Source organism: Drosophila grimshawi, unplaced genomic scaffold (genome assembly GCF_018153295.1).
Source record: "Drosophila grimshawi isolate 15287-2541.00 unplaced genomic scaffold, ASM1815329v1 contig_311, whole genome shotgun sequence".
NCBI classification, from domain to species: Eukaryota; Metazoa; Arthropoda; class Insecta; order Diptera; family Drosophilidae; genus Drosophila; species Drosophila grimshawi.
The window spans coordinates 27,843,807-27,865,883 of NW_025063098.1; the positions used below are offsets into that span (position 1 = coordinate 27,843,807).

The following is a 22,077-nucleotide window of genomic DNA, read 5'->3' on the forward strand; positions in this document are numbered from 1 at the left end:
CGGGGATAATAGACAAATAACAGTTGCCTTGTGGCATTTAGCTGCTCGCATTATACTCGCATATAGTACACTCCAAAAAATGCGGAGAGCTTTCTCTAATCAGTTCAAGTACATTGCCAGTCCAAAGACCAAAGTCTGAAATTCCTATTTTAGGAACATTTATAAAATCCTCGACTTGTGAAGGGTTAGATTATTTTGGAGAAAGTTAAGTACACTTGTGCTCAAGTCTTGATTGCTTGAAGTATGATTATTATGATTTAATAACTCAAGCTTTTATATCAGTCTTGGTAATGTCCGCAAATTAATAATTAAATTAACAACTGGAATGTTATACTATTACTTGATTTATTGTGATTGTACGCACATTGAGTACATCGTTTTTCTCCGAGTGTATGTGGGGACACACTCATCTCCCCCCTCTCTAATCCCTTCAGTAATGAAGACAGCACACTGCTAAGCCATACTTAAGGTTGTCGACAATTGGGGGCTGCCAGCTGGACGCACCACCAAAAATTATGCATAGCTGCGGCCTGGCCATAAAAATTGCTTGGACTGAATGGATCCGAGCCGAGGGTTTTATGGTTGCGCTCAGATTAGCTTTTTATTGCCTGGTATTAATTGCTATTAGTCGAAGTTAATAAAGTTGATAAAGCAATTTGGCATTTGGCGTTTATTGTTGGTGCGCCCAGTCGGGCTATGATTAGTGCCTCACAGCCATAAAAAAAAGCTCGCGTCCAACATTTGCATGAGCTTAACTCTCCTCTTTCTGTATCACTGCTTCCACGCGGCATCGCCTAGAAGCTAATATTAGTTAATTTGGCAAAGCGCTCAGCGGGTTGTTAGTCGACTTCAGTTGCAGGTGGAAAATGAAATATGCATTGTTGGCTGGCTGGCTGCTTGGCTGGTAACGAAATTGTTGCATACAAATCACAGCCAAGGCGAAAGGTGTGTCGCCCAGCAGGTGTCAAAGTAGCAGATGTCGCCGCCCTCCCTGTTGACGTCGTCGTCGTTGCGGCACATGCGGCTAATCAAAGCAGCTGGCGCGTTTGAGTACGTGACGCATCGCCAAAACCAAAACAAACCACATGGCAGCAAATGCCAAAAGGTTGCGAGTCCGGAGTCACTCACACAACAACCGAAAAGCAAAATCCTTTGCATGCAGAGTGGCGCACGTAAATATCAGCAGGAGCTGCCATTGCCGCCTGGCAGCGTGTTACAACCCAGGTGCACAAAGCTGAGCCAACTATTTGTGTAGTTCAAAGCAACGATTTTACGAGAGTCGGTGTGCATTGAAAATGCTGCTGGTGAAATCATTAATGCATGCCAATCCTTAAAGCTCAGCCCCATTCCCTCACAGTGCCTGTTATGCGCAATATAAGTTGATTAAATTTCAAATTGATTAAATTGGAATGCCCTAAAATGCCCTAATTGAATTATTTTAGATTGTAAAGATTATTTCATTTATTTCAACTTAAATAAGGCAAATATTTTGCAAGTTAAAACAAAACAACACAATCAATGACAACACCAAATCAAATCTATAAACTTATACTACAAAATAATCGAATTGGCTCTAAGCTGTTAAGCATTCTTAACAATTTTCCTGTATTTTTAGAATAACTTGTTAGCCAAAAAACATGCCCTAAATAATTTTTACTTACTCTTAGCATCATTTTTATTCCATCAGATTTTTTCATTAAAAAAAAGTTAAATAAAACGTTCCAACAGAAAAAGATACTTAATTTAAAAAGCAGATGAGACAGATGAACTTCTCACCCAAAGTGCAAGAAGTGGCGAAGTGCAAGTTAGCCTCCAACAAATTGCTTGAGTGTGCCATTAAAGTTGCTTACACAAATACCCTTTCAGTCATTTAAGCTGGTGCACTAACATTTAGTCTGCACTTCGTCCGGGCTCCTCCCCGCACCAACGAAAAAAAAATATTGTTGTCAGAAAGTTAATGATTTATAATGGTCGCAGCGATGCGGGGCCCCTCGAGCTCACAGCTCAGCGAAGCGAGCAACTTGTACAAAATTTTCACACTTGCCGGGCAAACAGTGTAAAAAATTTTCTATTTTTTTTTTTTTTGCCCATGGACTCACCTTGGAGACCTTTTTAAAGATTTACGATGCCGCATATGCCTACAGGTCATAGGCAACGTTGGCGCAGCTCCGTTCGCCTTGCGACAGAAGCCAGACGCTGAAAATTGTTGCATTTTTCAAAGTAAAGTGGCAATGACAGCCGCAGTCGCAGCCGCAGCTTGACTGTCTGTCTGGTTGGTCGGTCGGTCGGTCGGTCGGTTGGTTGGTCGGCCTTTCGCCTCGTTTGCTCTCTCTCTCTGTCGGCCTCACAGTCGTCGGTATAGTCACCGCAGACTCTGACATACATTTATTTTTATTATTTACGACGACTTGAACCATGCTTCGACTACGCCTCAACCTCAACCACAGCCTGAGCTACACACAAAAAAATTGTAGGTCTCTTTAATCAATCAGTATTATTAGCTGTTTAATAATTGCAATGGCACTTAAAATGTAGCATGGAAGTTATAATTTCAAAGACATTTTTTGGTAGTGGAAAATTGGTGAAAGGCTTGGCTAGTTTTGATCTATTTATTTTCTGTTGGTGTTTTTAATATAAATAACACTGCTGGGTGTACAGTAAGCCATCGATTTTGTTATGTGTAGCGCCTGGGCCTTGGGCAGCGTGTGCGCTCCTATCTGCAATGCCTCATCTTTAATTCTTTAAATAGACTCAGGGACCAAGACAGTCAATGGGGGGGTCGGGGGCAATGTTGCGTGTGTGGCATTGCTTGTCATCCTTGCTTGATAGCCTTTTGTCTGAGTGCTACATTTAAGTAGCTGCTGCGTGTGTGTTTCTTACTCACTATACACAGATGAGTGTGTGTGTGTGTCGCGTCTGTGTCGTTTATCATGATTTACTTACCGCCACGCACTTCACATGTCAACACAATATTATCGCCCTCGAGCAATGGACCCACAGCGCCAGCAACATCACGGCCCGAGGCATCGTACACGAGTATTTGATGCGGAGGAACTGTGAAAAAAAAGTAGTAGGGCGGGAATTATGGGTGGGAAAATGGAGTTGAGTCTTTAAGTTCAAAGTTCGGCTGCCAGCTCACCAATAACCGTTAAATTAATTCTATGATTACGCGTTGGCGAGTTCTGAAAGTCCACGCGGCAGCGATAAACCTGTTGACAGAAAGCCAAAACAGAAAATGCATTAGCAAAATAATAAAGCATACTTTACGGGGTTCCGAGAGTTGGGGAGTAAAGTACTTACGCCCTCATCATCCAGCTGTATATTTTCCACAGATAATTTCGCTGGCTGTTGACCGGTAACAAAATACGCACGTGGCCCAAATGAGTTCGTATCTGACCAATATAGCGCCTTCTCAAACTGTCGTCCACGCACATCAAAGCTGCAAGGGGGAGAAAATGTTGAGGGTATATCAAAATACGCAAATATATAAATGTCATCAATATACAGTTGTCGCTCGAAAAGTGCAAATTTCAAGAAATATTTTGACAAGAATTTTGAAATTGAATATTTATATATATATCCTTGACATTGCATATAATACCAAAATTTGTATGTCTATAAATTGTATGAAAAACATGAAGGAGGTCTTATAGAGAAGCGTCCATATTTAGGGGGCGACTACTGTATTATTTATCTAAGTACGTATTGGTGATAAGTTGTCTTCGAAGAGTGCCGCACCATCTATGTCAACCTCGTAAATTTAATGTTTTCGTGGAAGCGCCATTGCTGCTACAGACAGCGAAGGGTGGGGATGTTTTCACAGAGGCTGTTATTCGCTCTGCGTCTTTTACTGCAGAGCATTACAAAAATGAGGCTCCGCAATTTAGCACATTTTTCAATTCAAACATTTTGTAACTGCCGCATTTGTCGATGGGGTCTCCACCATTCACTCAATGTCGCATTGCTAGGCCAATAAAAAGAATCGTTATAAATATATATAGAAAAAAAAGCAAAAAAAAATTGTTTGAAAGTAAAGTAGGGGTTCGAAATTTCACGCGTCTACAAAATGACCCTTTTCCTGTGTGCTGACCGAAGAGAAACCTTTGAGCATAAATTTGCACGCAACTAATTTCTTCCGTTTCGCATTATTTTCACCGCTCGGGCCTCGCCAACGTTTGCAATTTTGCGCATTAAAAAGCCTGACGTGCTATCTTTGGCGCTTTTTATTGTATCTGTTAATGTCGGACCACCACCACCCAACCAAACAACCAAAGAAGCACCCAACCATTGACCAAGCCAACCAGGACGTCGAGCATACAGCGCCGAATGCCGCAAATGACTTGGCAAAAGCAAAGACAGACCCTGCAGACAGCGCAAACTTGTGTCCTTTTGTTGTTTCCGTTGTTGTCGCCATTTGTGTTGCTGTTGCTGTTGCTGTTAGTGTTGTTGCTATTGTTGCCCTCTTGCTTTTGCTGCGCTTGCGGTTAGTCGAGCGGTTTGTCATTGTGCCGACTGCCTGCCAGCAGAGTATTGTTTGCGCCTTTAAGTGGTTTTTTATCATTTTGCCGCTGACACAATTTATATCCGGTGCTCATATTTCTTATGCTTATCACGAGACGTCTTTGCTCCTCCTGCCCCCCATTACCCCCCTTCCGCAATTCCCTGTCACCCCTATGCTGGGACTGCGTCATGTGTTGACCAGGCAGACATTTCTAATTATTGTTGAAGTGCAGTAACCCATGCGGCGCATAAATTACTAACGCAAAGCCGCGCTTAAGCCGCTTTCTGGCCCAAAGCACGTACCCTAATTAGCTTAATTAAATATATATGCGCGAGTGTGTAAACAAAAGGCACACAGTAACGATTTACGCACTCAACAGAAAATATAAAAAGCAAAGCAAAAATATAATAAAAAACACACACATACATTTTCAAATACGTTCGGTGAGAGTGCTTGACTAGAAGTTCGCCTCTAATCAGTTGGAATGTAATCTAAAATTCAACAGCGAATAATTTGGTGAATAAAACAAATGCTGGCAATCTGAACTTTTTTCTATTTTTTCTTTGGTTAATAGTGAATAATTTATATGGCTGCTTGTTATCCGAACTGAAGGATGTTTTCTGTGTCCATTACATACAAAATCACTTAGCGATACCCTATTTATTGCAACAATTTCTTACAGGGTAGACCAAGTGGCTTCAAAGGATGTATTTTGGGCGGTTTGTCGCCGCTGGTTTTAATTTTGAGTATACGCAAACAATAGAGTAACGCCGACTAGTCAACAATGGGAGACAACACAGCAGCGATAAGACAAGGTGCGGATTGCTGTCTAAAGGTACATTCCATCCCATCCCAAGCTATCCTGATGCTAGTCCAGGCCAGCCCATTCTGACCCAGCCTAGCCACTGTTGACGTTGTGTTTTCTTGCTGTTGGCCTTAGGAAACAATAATGCCAAGTTTGCACAATGAGCAAGGCAAAAGGCAGAAAGAAAGTAGCAAAAAAAAAAAACAGGAAAAAAAAACGCTGAACGTCAAAATGCTCGAGCAGTAAAAATTGTAAAGAAAATGGCGGCCGAAAGGAAAGAAGCGAAAATAGAAGTGGGCCAAGCGCTTGGCTGGCAGGAAGAAACGAACACACGACAACAACATTGTGGCAGTTGCAGAAATGTTGACTGTCGTCGATTGTGGCCAAGTGGCCAAGTGGGTGATGCCCTCGCCTCAGCACATCTCGCCTCGCCTCGTCCTGTTCCTTCCTGTCCATTTTGAAGAGTTTGCCTAGGGTCCAACCTCAGCTCTCAGACTGATGCTCGTTCATTTCTTTTGTCTGCGGCTGTCCCCGCTCTTTTTTTTCCAACAATTAGTTGAGTTTTATTTATTTTGCGTTAATTGGTAGCACTTTATCTTCTGCCCGAATGAATGAGCCACGTTATTTAAACAAAACGAGCGAGCACACAAATCCTTCGAAGACCTTCTGGACATGGCTTGGTAATTACGTTGTTTCTTCTTTTTTTTTCTTTTTTGGCAACGCCCACTGTCTAAACGCATATGTCCCTACCTTAATCCAATATATATATATATATGTATATATATATAGGGCAGGCTTCTCATATTGCCATTTAACGTTTTTTGCCTTTTTCTTTTTGCAACGCTTCCGAAATGCTATTCAAAAAAAAATTGCAAAAGGGCAAAAAGGGGGAAGGCGAAGAACGCTGCAAAATAAGGGACCAAAAACTTTTAACTCCATATGTGTTCGCGTGTGTGTGTGTGAGTGGTGTGTGTGCATGTGTGTGTTGATGACGTTGACAATAACCATTGAATAATTTTATGACAATATGTGTCAGAGCGTGTCCCCGTCCATGTATCCTGGCCTCGTTGTTCGTGTTCCTGATGGTATTTTTTGACAGTTTAAACACATGTCCCCCTCCACACACACACACACACACACACCTTTAAAGGTAGGAAAAAACTGTTGACTTCAATTATGCAGCGCCAGACAAAAGTCGGTAAACTATGAGGGGGGCCCAAAAGGCCGCCAGGACACCAGGAGCAGATGCGTGTGGTGCTGTTTGTGGTGCCCGTAACTTGCGCAACTTGTGCCATATTAGGCAGGTGGAAATTGGTCGGGATTATGACTGGCAGCCCGTATCAAAAACCAAGACTAAAGAGAGTGACACAAAGATAAGGAGAGATAGAGAGAGAGAGAGAGAGAGAGAGAGAGAGAGAGAGAGGTTGCAGTAACTGAAATGCCAAAAAGTACGCAATGGGAACTCGACAAAACTCGAAACAAATTTTAAATTGGTTTGCTTGCAAAAAGACAAACAGCACGTCTGCGGCGAGAAATATGAATGAAAAAAGAGCTGTTCACGCCCTCATACACAACGCACAACACACACACACACACAGACACAGACACACACACACACACACAGACACAGCATACAATACACAAGACACATACATATGCAAATGGTTTTACTGGCCCTTTGTTTTTCTCTTTTGCCCCCTTTTTTCTGTGTGTATTGGTATTATTATGGAGCCATGCTGTGTAATATCTGTAAATTTCTTTTGTTATGGCCAACAACAGTTTTTCCCGAATTTCCCTGCCCCCTCCACAACCAATCCAGTTACAATATCTCCGTTGCTCCTCACGCTAACAGTGTTGACATTTGTTGGCATCATTCCGCACATTGTTGCCGCTGGTGTTTTTGTTTTGTTTGCTTTTTGCTGGCTCTTCTTCTTTACTTTTACTATATAATTTGTAGCATATGAATATATGAAAAACAAAGCCAACAAAAAATAGAAAGAAGAAGAGCACACACTCACACACATGCAAAACAACAACGTAACCTCCTCCGTGATGGCCAAGTTCAAATTTATGCAGTGTTGCCCAATAAATTTGGCAATAAATTCAAAATAAAACTTTCATCTTGGTGGCCCATTTCGTTTGCCTTTTGTTGTTTTCTTTTTGTTATTGTTGTTGTTCTTCTTCTTCTTCTTGATTGTTGATTTTCAACAAAGTTTTGCATGATCTGAAGGAATGAATTCATATTGTTGTAAATGTTTTTGTTTCAGCTCTACACCGCTGTTTTATTATTTTTTCATCAACTTTTTGGTAAAGATCTTGTTTATATATTGGGATAGAGTGTTGTTGCGTTATTTTTTTTCATTTGGGATATTCAGTTTTCTTTTTATATGCATATACAGTTAATTCAACATAAATATGTTGTTGACTTGTGCGGCATATATTTGTTTTCGTTACAACTATTTATTTTTGCAAATAAATAATGCTTTGGTAATGTTATTTCAGCGCATGCAAATTCAATAACTAGCTCAAGGTTTTTTTTGGCAATTCTATATTTTATACCGTAATCAGATGAGAATGCTCTAGAAACTTATGCCACTCAACTTTACAGTCGCTGCTTACAGTCTGCTGCTTAAGCAATTCACTTTTAGAGCGAACATTTTGTAGCGGAAAATCAGAACAATGAACCATCGTTTGCGAAAAACCACAGAGGCCCATTAGAAATTCTGAGTGGGGGAGGTCGTAAGCGTTTCTTGGCCACAATGGCAATGAATGAATGCAATAATGCCAAGTCAAAGTTTAGTGCCTGAAAATCGATTTGCATGCGCTCTTTGCGTTTCCGGTTTTCACACTCACATTTACACGCACGCACACACACACACACACACACACACACACACACATGCATATATGTGTGAGGACTTAATTACACTTTTAAATAACCCATCTAACTGGAATTTGTGAGCAAAGTGCGGCACTGTTGCGATTGCAATTGCCGTTGCCCCATTGCCAGACGTTTGTTGTTTTTGTTGCCAGCCGCTCGTAAAACCCCGAAAATGCACTCGAGTTAATTGCCATTGGCACGACTTTTGGCCAACTTGCCGCCTTCATCGACTGCTGCTGCCACGGCTGTCGTTACTGCTGCTTTTGCTGCTTTTGCTGCCTTTCTTTGCTGGCTGCTGCTGCTGGATTTTATTGCCAGCCATTTTGAATACCATTTCGTGGTTTATTACTTTTGTGGCCGTCGGATTCTCAAGTAGAGCGCCAAGTGCATGGCATATACAAACGTGCACAGCACGAAGTGAATGCACTTTCGATGGCCGACGCGTCGCACCGTCTGAAATGTTGATTATATATGTCTCTCTCTATATGTATTTGTGGAGCAGCAAGGACCATATAGCGGCCACCGCTGACGATTACGGCAGTTAGCCTCGGCCATAACATGGATTATAGCTCCTTTTTGACAACCACAACAGCTGGCAGCGAAAACACGCACAGTTGCACTGAGAGAAATGCCCAGTTTTAAACTCAAGTACATCCTTAAGAAATATATGATGCTTTAGCATTAATGAATATTACCATAATAATCATTAAGACGATAGCGCAACTACTTTAAGTATTTGTACAATAGGTTCTTGATTTAAAAAATAACTAGACATGTTTTAAGTACGCAACTTAAGTTAGTTCAGGTCACTCTTTCATACAGAATTATTTGAGCACAAAATCTCTGAGTGTAGCACATAGCAGTACAGCAAATTTCATTATTTAAGACCCAATCCTCGTTGCCGAGCCTGGCAACCAAGCTGGCTTTAAAAATCAATTAACCTTGATTGCGGCCCATATTCGATGAGCGTTCGTTTTTTATGGATGTTAACGAGCAGGCCAAGCCAGTGCCAAAGTTGTCTTTGCGCCCTTTGTTCTTGTCGATGATGTTTTTGAGCTGCTCTTGGCTTTACTCTGCCTGCTCTTTTATTAATGACTGGCAATATTGAACATGACGTTTGGCAAAACTAAATGTCTTTTACTACAGCTGCCCTGTCATGCACCCCAAATGCCAAATGTTAATTTTAATAATGCTGCTTGAATAAAATCCATAACAGTTGAATTTTGCAAAAAAATAAAAAAAAATAGGAAAAAAACAATCCGATGAAAATCGCATTTTAAGGGTCAAAATTCGCCGCACACAAAATAACAAATCCCAGCTAGGTGAGGACCATAAAAAGGTCAAAAAAAGGGGCTCATAAATGTTGCTAACTCTAAAAAAAATCCTCAGCTCAGCTGGTCCAGACAACAAAGCAAATTTTAACATTATAATTTTTAATATTTTTGCCTTACGGCCTTGTGGGGCTAGGTGGCAGTGCTTTTTCCTGCTGTTGTTGTTATTTCGTTATTGCTGCTGTTGTTGTTTCTTGGTGTGAAGCTGTCAAATGCAGAGCACCCTAGACAGGGCTCTAGGTAAGGCTTTGGCGTGGTTCCGGACTGCAAGCTGTGACATCCTTACAAAATGTGCCAAACGGAATGAACACACAAACACACACACACTCACACTCACACACATACGAAAGCATATATACACACCGACCGAGACACACATGGACACATACAAAGGGCTCGCCTACTGCCTTTCAATTTTGGCGTTTTATTTTTTGGTCTCAGCTCTTCGGCTTTCGTTTCATTTCGTATTTTTTTTTTTTTAACTTGAGTTGGCTTCGATTTCACGCAGCGCTGGCAATTTTATGCCAAGAACCCAATCCCTAACGCTCCAACCTGCCCCACAAGCGCACCCAGGCTGTGTCGTAACCTTTGTGCCTGCTGCGGCTTGGCTTAGTCGTTGTTGTTGGCGCTGCTGTTACTGTTGCTTGTTTACTGTCTTTTATTTATTTGGTTGTTGCTTCTTTTTTGCAGCAGTGAAGGGAAATCGAATTCGAATCACTTTCGGATATTTTGGTTATAAAGTCGGAAATTTTTGCGACATTATTGTTTTCGACATTTTCCTAGTTTTTGGCAAACATTTTTCTCTCGCTTTCTCTCTCTCTATCTCGGTCTCTATCTCGCTCTACCTCATTGTCACCCTCTTTTGCGCATTGTCTGTGCAACTGAAATTTATTGCTTCCAATTGAGTGCACGAAGCAGCAACAACAACGAGACGAGTTGCGGGGGCAAGCAGCAACAGCTCGTGAACAGTTCGCGTTTGTCCTTGATATACACGTGCGTTCATATCCTTGTGCTGAGTCCCTTGTGTTCCCTGTCTCCTGTCCATTTTCGGTCCTGCTGCTGCTACTGCTGCTGGCAAGCATATTGGAGAAGGAAGCACACATGTAAGCAAAATTGACAAGGCTAAAGGATATCGATGTCTGCTTATAATGTGCAACATATTAAACCTAAGCACACGCTCACAGCCCTAGCTCTATAAATAACAGCAGGAGGAACAGCAGCGGCAGCAGTGGCAGCAAAACCATCGTCCTGTCAACCCCTCGTCCCCTAAAATAATCAAAGTTGCCGCCAAAACAGTTTTCACTTTGGCTGCTATTATTTTGCTGCCCCCTAAACCTGAGCCGAGGCTGACTGCCGTTGATGTCCTTTGCCTTTGCTTTGGGCCCTGCGGCTAATATATGAGTTCATGTCGCATCGTTTGGCCTCGCCTCACTTTTATTTTGACCCAGTCTTTGCTACTGGCCTAGGCACATCAGTTCAGTGCCTCGCCTCTTACTCGACTCGACTCGCCTCGCCTCGACTCGACTCGAGTTGAGTTGATATTGATGATGTTATTAAAATAATAAATTATTTCAAAATTATGAACTGGCGCCATTTCTCATGACGTGCAGAACAGTTGCCCACTTCCTGAGCATAAATCAAAAGCTAGGCACAACTTTTAGTGAGTGCCACTCGATGGGACAACTTACTAAAACTGGCCCCACACTCAGATCAGATAGAAGCAAAAGGACAAAACTAACCACACGGCTTTTATTTAAAATTGCTTTTAATCTTCTGCAGAGAATAGTATAATCTTGAAGGTCACAATTCCGACCCCATAAGGCATCATCAACTGTGGAATCAATCTAGCTATTTTCATCTGCAAAAATACCTGCCTGTATTGATAAATTTGACACCGATTCAAATTATGCTACAGGCGGCTGAGTCGTAAATCTATTCTTATAGGGGTTGTTCCCCTACACTAAAATACTTGAAAGTTGAAAATAATTAAAATAAAATAGATTGCTGTTTCATTAAATTAAAAGGGAACTTTTCTTATAGGCGAGTAACTAAGTTGATCCGAACAATTAATAATTAAAATTGACCTTTGCCATATACGACAAGGATAACTGTTTAATAATAATAATAAAATTTAAATTATATTAGTGGTAAAATACTCCTTATATATTATCAGCATCTGACTTTTGTCAAAAAACAAATAGATTATAATAAAAAAAATAGAGATAATAAAAAAACTGTATTTTTTTTATTGAGCTACTGCATTTTGGTATGAATATAACACATCAGTTTATTGGATAATATACTGGAAACAACATAGGCAATACACTGTTCGACTTTTTAGACTTTGAGATCGGCACTTACCTGTAAAGTGGTTTGCCAGCGCTCTCACGGAACCAGAGTACCATGTAGACACGATCGTCCTTTGCTTCCGGCTCAATGTCGCAGGGCAAGGATGCGGTGCGTCCCAGCACGGCCTCCACAGCCACAGTAGAAACTGCAAAAAGAGCAACGATGGAAGTGGGATAAGTTAAAAGTCAATTATATGAAACATACACAAATGCAGGCAGCCGCTGCCTAAGTGTAGTTTCAAATGTAACAACATCGCGACGTCTATTGACAAAGTCATTAACACAATATTCAATTGTCTGTTGTTTTTGCTGTAGTTATTGTTGTTGTTGTTGTCGTTGCTGTAGTTGTTGTGTAGCTGCAATTACTTGACTCCTTCTTCGATTCCTTAAACATCAACAAATGTCAACAAAATGCTGCCTTTTAACTGTCACGCCAACAGCACGCAAGGCACTAAACAGAGAAGAGAAGCCAAACCAGAAACGAAAAGTAAACCGCACGACAGCAAGCCAGTCACCGCTCCGGTACTCTTTGCCCCACCTCCAGCATAGTGCCTGAGCACGCCTTCAACTTCCAATTCTAAAAGCCCACCACACCCTGACCCAGGCCGCAATCGTTGCCATCGCCATCATCGTAGTCGCATAATCACAACCAAGTACGTGAGTGGGAATATTAATGCTAAATTGACGACAACTACGATGACGTCGACAACGGCAACGACAACGACAACGACAACGACAATGAAATGATGATGATGGCAACGGCATTGCCGGCGATGAGCTCTTTTTGTGGTCCTGCTGCTGCTACTGTTCCTGTTCCTATTCCGGCTCCAGCTTCTAGTCCATTCAACCGTCAGTCAGTCTGTCTGTCTGTCCGCTCAACCGCTGTCTAGCTGCGATTTTATGGCGGCCTCATCTTTTGCATTTAAACTGCCAATTGATGTCACTGCAAATAGATATACGCCAAGGACACCAGCCCGGTAACGGAGGCGATATCGTGCTGCAAACTCTGAAGCCAATCCCGGTAAATGTCAGTGGTTAAAGCGCGCTGTATTTCATCTGCCTGAGGTGATTGTTGAATGGCCTAACGAGGCTTTGCCCTGACCGCAGACATTTTGCCACAACCTGCAGCTGCCAATTGCATATGTGTATATATGAACATATATATATATATATACTGTAATTATACTGCATTTATATATATATATATTAATCTGCAGTGTAATTGCAGTGGTAAAGTCGAACTCAAAGTAAGAGTTCGAAGCTTAATCTAAATTTAAGCTGATATTCAGAGACCTGCACCTAATTATTTATGTTTGGTGCGATGTTATTAATAACACGGGCTCTCACAACTTTTATAATATTGTCGTGGCCTCGTATTTCGCCTTAAATTAAGTGTTCTTAATGACATTAAGCACGCAGACAATAAAGTGGTAAAAGCAACTTATTTAGAGGTAAATTATATTTTATTGCCAGATTTGGAAAACACTCTTCTTCTAATTTACTTTTGATGAAGGTGAGAACTTTGAGGTGGGTTCTTAACCCAACAAGACATGTCAAGGAGACATGGTCGGACCTATGTATGCAGAGCTCTTGAAATTTATTGACCCATCTCATAAAATATGCTCACATCGATCTCAGCGAATTTATTTTTGGGAATATCTTCGGCTGTAAAATAACATGTATCCCGACGAATTATGTCCCAACCTATATTAACATTTATGGCTAGTTCTTCATTCCTATCTTCAGCTTTCTGCTTTTATTTATACCCAATGACCGTAAATTCCACTATCTATTTTTATTACCCATTAGTGGATTGCAATTTATTTACAGTACTAAAAAAAAATGGCGAGAAATCTGAAATTGTCTGCACTCAAACTACTTTTGAGATATGAGACTGCTTTGGACTTTGTGCGTCATTTTTATTAAAGCTTGTCCAATTGTTGATGTTCTACGGTGTAGTAATATAATTAATGTAATCGAAAATATGTGTTATACGAGACACCAGATTATCATTATTTAGTTGCTTGTCCATATGACAAACATTGATATTATGTTTGCTTGTTTATTAGATAATACATATTTACTTAATAGTAAAGCAAGTAAATAAGTATTAAGCGGTAAATGTATCTCTGTCAAAATTATCCATTTAATATATTGAATTTAGGCGTTTAGCAGTTGTCAATTCTTGCAAGCTGATTGATGATTGACAGCGATTTAGGCTACAGTTGCCGCTAGACAGTACACCTGACAGCTGTTTGATTCAAAGACACACACACTCTTACGCACACACACACACACACACACATGTAGAGAGATCCATCAAGCAGCACAAAGCTCATTAATACCCAAAAAGGGGCCCCGCAATGATGTTACGCGTAATTTAATTTTGGGACACCCGCCAGCAACAAATTCCTCACGCATAATTTCAGTTTGCACTCTTCTTTGTGTTGCGTACGTGTGACTGCTTGCTTATGTGTGTGTGTGTGTGTATATGCGCATGTGTGTGTGTGTGTGTGTGTGGGAGGGATTGGTAAAATTTTTGACATTTATTTAATATGCGCACGTTTTATAGAAAAGCAATTCCCAGTCGTGTAATTTATGGCACACTACAAAAATTTGCACATAAAAATGGCGACAGGAGAGTTGAAGAAAGAGAGAGATAGATACATAGACAGAGAAAGAGAAAGAGAGACTAACCAGCGGACAGAGCTATATATAGATATGCATATGTACATATGTATTTGGGGTGTCGCAAAACATTGTAGCAATTTTTGTTGCGTTTGTAATTCCCATGTAAGATGTCAAATTTCCATTGAGCTGAGCAGAGCAGAGAACAGTAGACCTAGCACTAATATACACTCACACATACACATACACACTCACACATACACACTCACACACACACACACATACACTCAAATACTCTAGGCATCTAGGCGTCTCTTGACGGCAGGGGCATCAGCAAATTGACATAATTTGTGATGTGCCTCGCTTCCACTGTCAAGCACACTTAGAAAAAAAAATATGGCTTACAAAGTTTAATTTTGAAAATCGTCATTTTGTTTTGGAGTATGCACTTCTACAAAAATTTTAGAATATAAACCAAAAATATTTTTCCTTTTTTGGATCGATATAAAAATAAGAAAGTATATCTGACAGGCCACTATTTTTGATAGCTGAATTAACTATTATTTTGTTAATTTATAAATAAGTTCATACACAAATAAAATGGTTTGACTTCAGGACGATTATTTACAAATAGAGCATATTTTTTTTGAAGTACATAGATGCTGTTCAGTTCGTCAGCGAACGCGCTGTGCGCGCAAGCGTAAGTGTGTAATGAGTGATTTGCCCATGAGGCGCACGTGGCATAGGCAGAGATAGCGGGCTCCAATCGGCAGCACTACCCCCACACACATACACGCCCAGTCCATCATAAGCATACCCACTGACAGCACTTGGATTTTGGCCAAGTGAAGCGTGCTGCGGCTTAGTTGCCCATCTGCTTGCTGCGGCGTCTTTGGCATAGATTAGTCTCAGCGGTGGCAGGCAACAGTTGACAAATGTGTTCTAGTTTACAGCTGTGTTTTTGTGGGCAAATAACTATAAAATATACAAACAAGTTTAATTGAGCAGGGGCTTAATTGTTACCTTGTTTAACTTAAATATTTGCAATACATCATATTATTTTATAACTCATTCGTGTAATTGCCTTTGAAATATATACAATTTATGTTTGTTTTAAATATTTACCAATTAGTAGCAACCATTATTTATGCTTACTTCACAATGCAACAGCATTTAGTGCACCTGTTCAACTTTTAATTCGGGATTATTTAAATAATTTATTTTATGTTATAAGCCTTTGATACGTCATTTCGTCAAAATTGATTTCTATGTCATAATTGGAAATTAATATGTACGAAAAACTTAAAAAATAATCCTGAAAGTTTTATTCCTTTCGTTTGAAAAATAAATAAATTAATTATGCTAAAATGACCTAAACTTAATTTCACTATAATATAATTAGCAGAACTATTATTAACTTAACTTATGTATAAAAGCAGTATTTAATTTCCACTTGATTTTTTATTAGAAAAAGATGCACAATTAATATTAAAACTTTTAATGTTGCTTCACGTTTGTGTTTTGTACTTACAATAGAGATTTAAACTTTCAAGTTGAATCAAGTTTTGACTTTGTTTTAATATACGCAGAAAAACGTGGCCGTTTGAATAAGCCACAAAAGAAACAAGAATGTTAAACTTTTTGAAAATGCAATGAATGTGAAATCGTAACTGCGATTGAAATTGGGAATTTGTGTTTTCATTTTCAAACGAAATGAAAAAATTCCTCTAAATGCAATATTGGAAATATGCACTTAAGTATAAAATATGCAAAATGCATGTGCAATATTCATTGTATGCAAATATCCTCATAACTAGAATCAAATATTATCATAACAAAAATCATACTGCATTTATATTGATAAATACCATTTATGGTTGGAATTCATTTGCATTAATGAGTCTTAAAAAAATATTGTTAGTCATAACGCTCTTGGTAAAGAGGTTAATATAAATATAATATATATGTGAACTTATCAAAGCACAAATTCCACTCATTTCCCAGCAGATATAAGACTTAAAACTTTATTATCCTCCAGATACGTCTACTTACTTATTAAATGTGAGATATTAAAAGTTATTGCAAACTAGATGCTTGGGAGAACTTTCTAATTTTAGCATCTGCATTATTTTCTCCTTTTTTTTTGTTGTGCTGCTACAGTGCTCTTTCCGTGCCGCGTTTTGCTGTCACATAAGTTTTCTATTACACAATGTCATTTAAAAAAAAAAACAAAAAACAAAAGAGAAAAAAATGTAATTTCACTTTTTAAGGAGCAGAGTGTGGGGTAGATACAAATTTCATTTGCTCGCCTTGGCGGCTGGGCGTTGCCGTGTGAGCTCTGCTGTTGTTGTTGTTGTTGTTTTTGTTGTCGTTGCTGTTGCTGTTGCTGTTATTTAGCTTAATTTTTTTTTCCTGTGTTGCATAAAACTGCCAACAGCTCGGCAACACATACTTAACCCATACATATACGCATAGAAAAACATAGTGAGTGGAGGCAGCTGGGTTATGCACATAGTATTTATATTTATATAAGTCGTCTTTATATAAGCGAAAGAAGCTGTGAAACTTATGCAAATTGCATTTCAGTGTCTGCGCAAAAGCAAACTCGACTCGACTCGAAACACAAACGCACAGACACACATACAACACAGTAACAGCGGTGGGGCAGGCAGCGGCTAAAAGTATGCAATGCTTACGAGCTGCGTTGCAAAAAGTGGTAGAAAATGCGCATAATGAAATCCAATGCTTTGGCTACGTCAGCTTCTTAGCTTGGCTTGCTCGACTGTGTTTGGACTAGGATGTGCTGGTGGTGCTGCTGCTGCTGCTGCTGCTGCTGCTACTGCTGCTTGCCACTTTCACGTTCCACTTTCCAAGCTGCTGTGGCTGCTTATACATCTTCTTCTTCTTGTTCGTCTTCTTCTGGTTTTTCTTCTGCGCTCTTTTGTTGCTGTTGAGCGCGCCAAAGTTGTTCTACTCATTGCACGCCACGGCCACAGGAATGGCAGCGACGACGAGGACGATGCGTCCTCTGAGCATGGTAATTTTCGCATGGGCACAACAAAACTTTACCCGTGTGTATATAGATGTATGTCTGTGTGTGTGTGTGTGTGTGTGTCTGTTTGCGTGTGCTTAACAGTAGACACTTGTAAAAATAGTGTGTGCGACTATATAGCAGCCACTGTCGCCGACCCTGGCCAACGGCAAAGCAGGTCACGTGTGGCGTTGCGTCAGCTCTGCTGCTGCATGTTGTTTTGTCTTGGGTGTTAAGAATATTCTTTAAATAAATATATAAGCAGATATATACATATATATATGTATAGCTGGTGCTTAAATCTAATATCTGTATATCTCTATCTCTCTCTTGTTATACCCTGTAAGCATTACAAATTGTTAAAAAGGGGCATGTTAGGCCAATGCGATGACTTATAATGAGTAAGTTCTTGGTTAAAGAGTATCTGATTGTCGAGTACACTCTAGCTGATTCTATATGTGTGTGGGTGTGTAAGCATGTGTGTGTGTGTGCCTGTTTGTATAATTGAGATGAAAGGTAATGACTCGCATAGCATACTATGAGCGCCCAAATCGCGGCCGAACAATGCGCCAGACAATTCCAAAGCACACACAACACATACATATATATATATATACATATACACATCTGTACCTCTGCATTGTGTCTAGGTGTGCGGGTGAGTGTTTGCTTGAAAGTGAATGGCATCAAGAAAGCAGTGGCACTGTTGTTGCCTCTAAGTGGCACAAGGTAAAGTCGACTACAGCAGGTTTGGGCGTTTGACGCGGCTGCCAAGTTTGTGCGTTTGTGTGTATGTGGTGTGTATGTGTGTAAGTATGTATGCACTATTTGCACTAATTTAGTTGAAAACAAACAAAGTCCTTTGTTCAATTTTCGCCTTTAGATTGAAGTACCCACGGTAAGAGAGAAAACGAGAGCGAACTAAAGGGGGGGCGGTAAAGGAAAACTAAGAATGGAAAATAGAGAAACTTAGCCGGCGGCTAAGCAGCTACTGCTTGGCGCAGCAGCAACAACAACAAAATAATTACAACAACAGCAAAAAGCAACGAGTGCCTTTGGCAAGTGTTAACCCATTTTTAGGCTACTCACTCTAAGTAATTAGCCAAGTACATTTTCAGCTTATAAATTTTGCATAAGCTGCAATTAGGAGCAACTTCTTGCAACTAGCTAAATTTGTTGTTGTTGTTGTTGTCTGTGTTATTTTTACAGTTGTTATCTCACGTGCGCACAATTAAAGCCAAATGTCGATACTTGTGCTCAGTTTTGTTGTGCAGCCTTAAGTTGGCTGACAAGCCAGAATCAACAAATTCAAATTCAATTGCCGCATAATAAATAATATGCCAGGCCACGACAAAATAAGAAGCCCGATTGACTGACAGTCATAAAGTCATAAGCGACTCAGCAAGCGATAAAACAACAAACGTAAACACACTAACAAAATACCTAATAACAAATACGTCAATAAAAAATCGAAATAAATATAAAAATGCAAAAGTAACTGGCAGGCCAAATAAAAAAACATGCTCGTTGCTTACAATTCTAATTGACCTTCGGATGGGCGATTGGTGCCATTGCCCAAGAAAACAAGGGTATTATGGGGCGGGTTTATTGATTTGTCTTACTGTCGTAACAATCGATTCTTAAACGGCGCAAGTAGCTGCCTTAAAGCCAACTTATTTATTGCCAGCACTCAAATACAAATACAATGGCCAATGCCGATGGAGGTTATGCTTGTGAACGAATAATAATTATTTCTATAAGTCACATTTGAGTATAACAAAATTGAAATTGTTTGAAGAAAACATTTTTTTTCGCAGTTCTAATTTGCAAGAGGACTTTACGAAAAATATTTTGAAAGGCACAAAAAAGCGTCACAGAGTAAGTCTCAAATAGCGCTGGCCTCGGTCCAGGGACAGGGCCTGACATGCGAGCTGCAGTGGCTGGTAGTGACTTTTGTGCTGATGCTCTCAAATGTTGCACACAATGCACAAAGGTTAGAAATCTTGATATGTGTGTTTGTAGTTTGATGCCTGTCTTGCACCTTTGCACTGAAATTACATCAATTACAGCGACTTGTCTTCAACTAAGCTGACCGAAAAAGTAAGAATAACGAGCCGAGCAACGAGACCTTGCGGCTGTCCAACAATACCCATTCACACACGTTTCGATGGGGATGACTGGGAGGGAGGGGGTGGTGGTCTGGCATTGGCGTTTGGGGTTGGCAGTTTGGTTGGTTGGTTGGTCGGTTGGTTGGTTAGTTGGTTGGCTGGTTGGTTCCATGTACATTTGAGAACGTTTGACCTGAAGTGCATTGGTCATCACGTGTGGCCATGAGTCTGCATTTGAGTGCACTTTGGTCAGCAATTATTTTACGTTGAGGTCACATTAGAGGGGTCGGCGCCAGTGTGGCCAGCTCAGTTGCCAAAGCCAAGGCACGTTTCGAGGGATGCTCGAAATTATAAATAGAAAAAATATATATTTTAAAGCCACTGTGTGTTGTGCTAGCTAAGACTATGGAAGAATAACTTAAATCACAAATATTGTTGATTCTAATTTATGTGTAAAAGTTGTTATGAATTGCAAAAAATGTATAATAACTATGAAGTAATTCGAAGCTTTTAGAAATGTATCATAGAGTATTTTATTTTGATTGACAACTTCATTTTGGATAATTTGTGTAGCTGATGATATTAATAAGTCGTCGCTGAAACGGTTTTACACAACCTGCTTATTCCAACTAAAGTGCTTAAAAGTGAATCAGAATCATTTATTTATTATTATGGTTTGAATACATTATTCATAAGAATTTGCCAAGCAGGTTCCTTGGCACACACCCTTAGTGTTAAATGATTTAATTTATGCGAATTCATTCGCTCTCCTTTTTCAGTAATACTGTCTACATAAGCGTTAGCAAGACATCCTTGGTGGGCATTGTACCAGTGCTAAAAAAATATAATTTGTGCTGAAAAATAAAAAACCCCACATTTTTGATTCTGATAATTGAAAATTCTTTCAATTACCTTTTTTGCTATTTTATATGCTAAGAATATAAGAATAATAAAGAATAAAGAATATAAATAATTTTTGTATTTATCATCCCAAATTCTATTCAGTTTTTTTTTGTTAGATTACCAATATAGTATCCTTGGCTGAATTGTGCTTGAGATACCCTCGCAGCAGAAGCTGAATAGCTGGCAGTGGAACGAGTGTCGGCATAGCGTGCGAGAGAGAGTTGCCCAGAGCTGCCATGCAGCGTAATGGGAGTTTTGTACACATGGGATCGAAGAGAAAAGAGTTTTGGAGTTCGGAGTTAGACACAAGGCCCGTTAGCCCAGAGTCAACAGTCGATAGTTGGCAGTCCGCATTTCGCAGTTCGGAGACCATCCCGCCCGTGGCATATTGAAGTGCAGTTCGACGCAAACATTTTGCAGCCGCATTGTCATGTCAACCGATAAATTCACACATACGTGTGTGTGTACGCGAGCAAACAATTGACACCTACGGCAATCCATTTTTTTTTCCATCTTTTTGGTCACGTTCAAAAAGCAAGTTGCAGTTGCCGTCTGCAGCTGTTCGACTACAGCATGCAGTATCAAGTCCAGACTTGCAAGTCCAGACTTCAATGTGCAGTGAACCATTTCGTTATGGTCGCTGACAATCAGGCAGTCAGGCAGGCAGGCAGGCAGGCAGCAAGGTAACACATGAATTGCATAAGCTGCGTTTCCGCTGCTCAATTCAGCCTGCTGAGACTCTATCAACCGAACGTTTCTTTATGCTTTGGGTCATGCAACGTGGCGTGCGATTGCCACTATTTTAAATGTGCTGCATGAGGACCAAAATGTTAAGTGACAGCTTAACTCATTTCGTTAACGGCTTAATATTATGCCACATATATAAATGCAGGAATTTATTAAAGTCGTTTACTCTGCCAATTAAATCGGTATTACAGGGGTTAACACACTTTTGAATAATTGTCTGCAATAAATTTAACAATTATGTAGCGCAATATTGCATCATTGACTTTTCTACACATTTAAACTAACTGTTAAGAACGTTTTCTGCAAATATGTATTTAAATATGCATTCCACAAATGAGAAACAATTTTCTATATATTTCATGAAGCATCTCCGACCCCACAAAGTGTATATATTCCTAGTCAGGAGCAATCAGCCGAGTCGATATTGCCATTATCGTCTGTTCGTCTGTGTGAACTCTCGGATCTCAGGGACTGTCAGAGCTAAAGACTTAAAATTTGGAGTATAAGTTATCAAAATCATATCAATTACAAATATCGAATGTGTCAATAAGACCATAATATGTTTAACACCTGGTCTCAGTGTATATAGTAGTTGGACTCACTCGACTACATCGTTCTTAGTTGTTTGTTCTAGCATATGTGGCAAAAAAACGGAATGCTCAGCATGGTATCGTGTTCATTAAATCAATGATAGGATAATTTTAATTTTGATCGGCCTGCTTCCGCCCAACCCGCAGCAGCCACAAAACGCACCGCATTCACACCACCATGCAGTGGATTGCAATGTGTGCAGA

The 22,077-nt window shown here is 40.0% G+C and overlaps 1 protein-coding gene across 1 annotated transcript in view; it reads right to left on the bottom strand.

Annotated features, from left to right (window-relative positions):
• The window catches only part of LOC6569654, a 91,560-nt gene that overhangs the window by 22,329 nt on the left and 47,154 nt on the right, over positions 1–22,077 (bottom strand). The window contains exons 3-6 of the mRNA XM_032741671.1: positions 11,880–12,012; positions 3,301–3,439; positions 3,140–3,209; positions 2,944–3,054 (exon numbers count right to left, since the gene is read on the bottom strand). Of these exons, the coding sequence (XP_032597562.1) occupies positions 2,944–3,054; positions 3,140–3,209; positions 3,301–3,439; positions 11,880–12,012 (453 nt within the window). The remainder of the gene's footprint in view (positions 1–2,943; positions 3,055–3,139; positions 3,210–3,300; positions 3,440–11,879; positions 12,013–22,077) is intronic.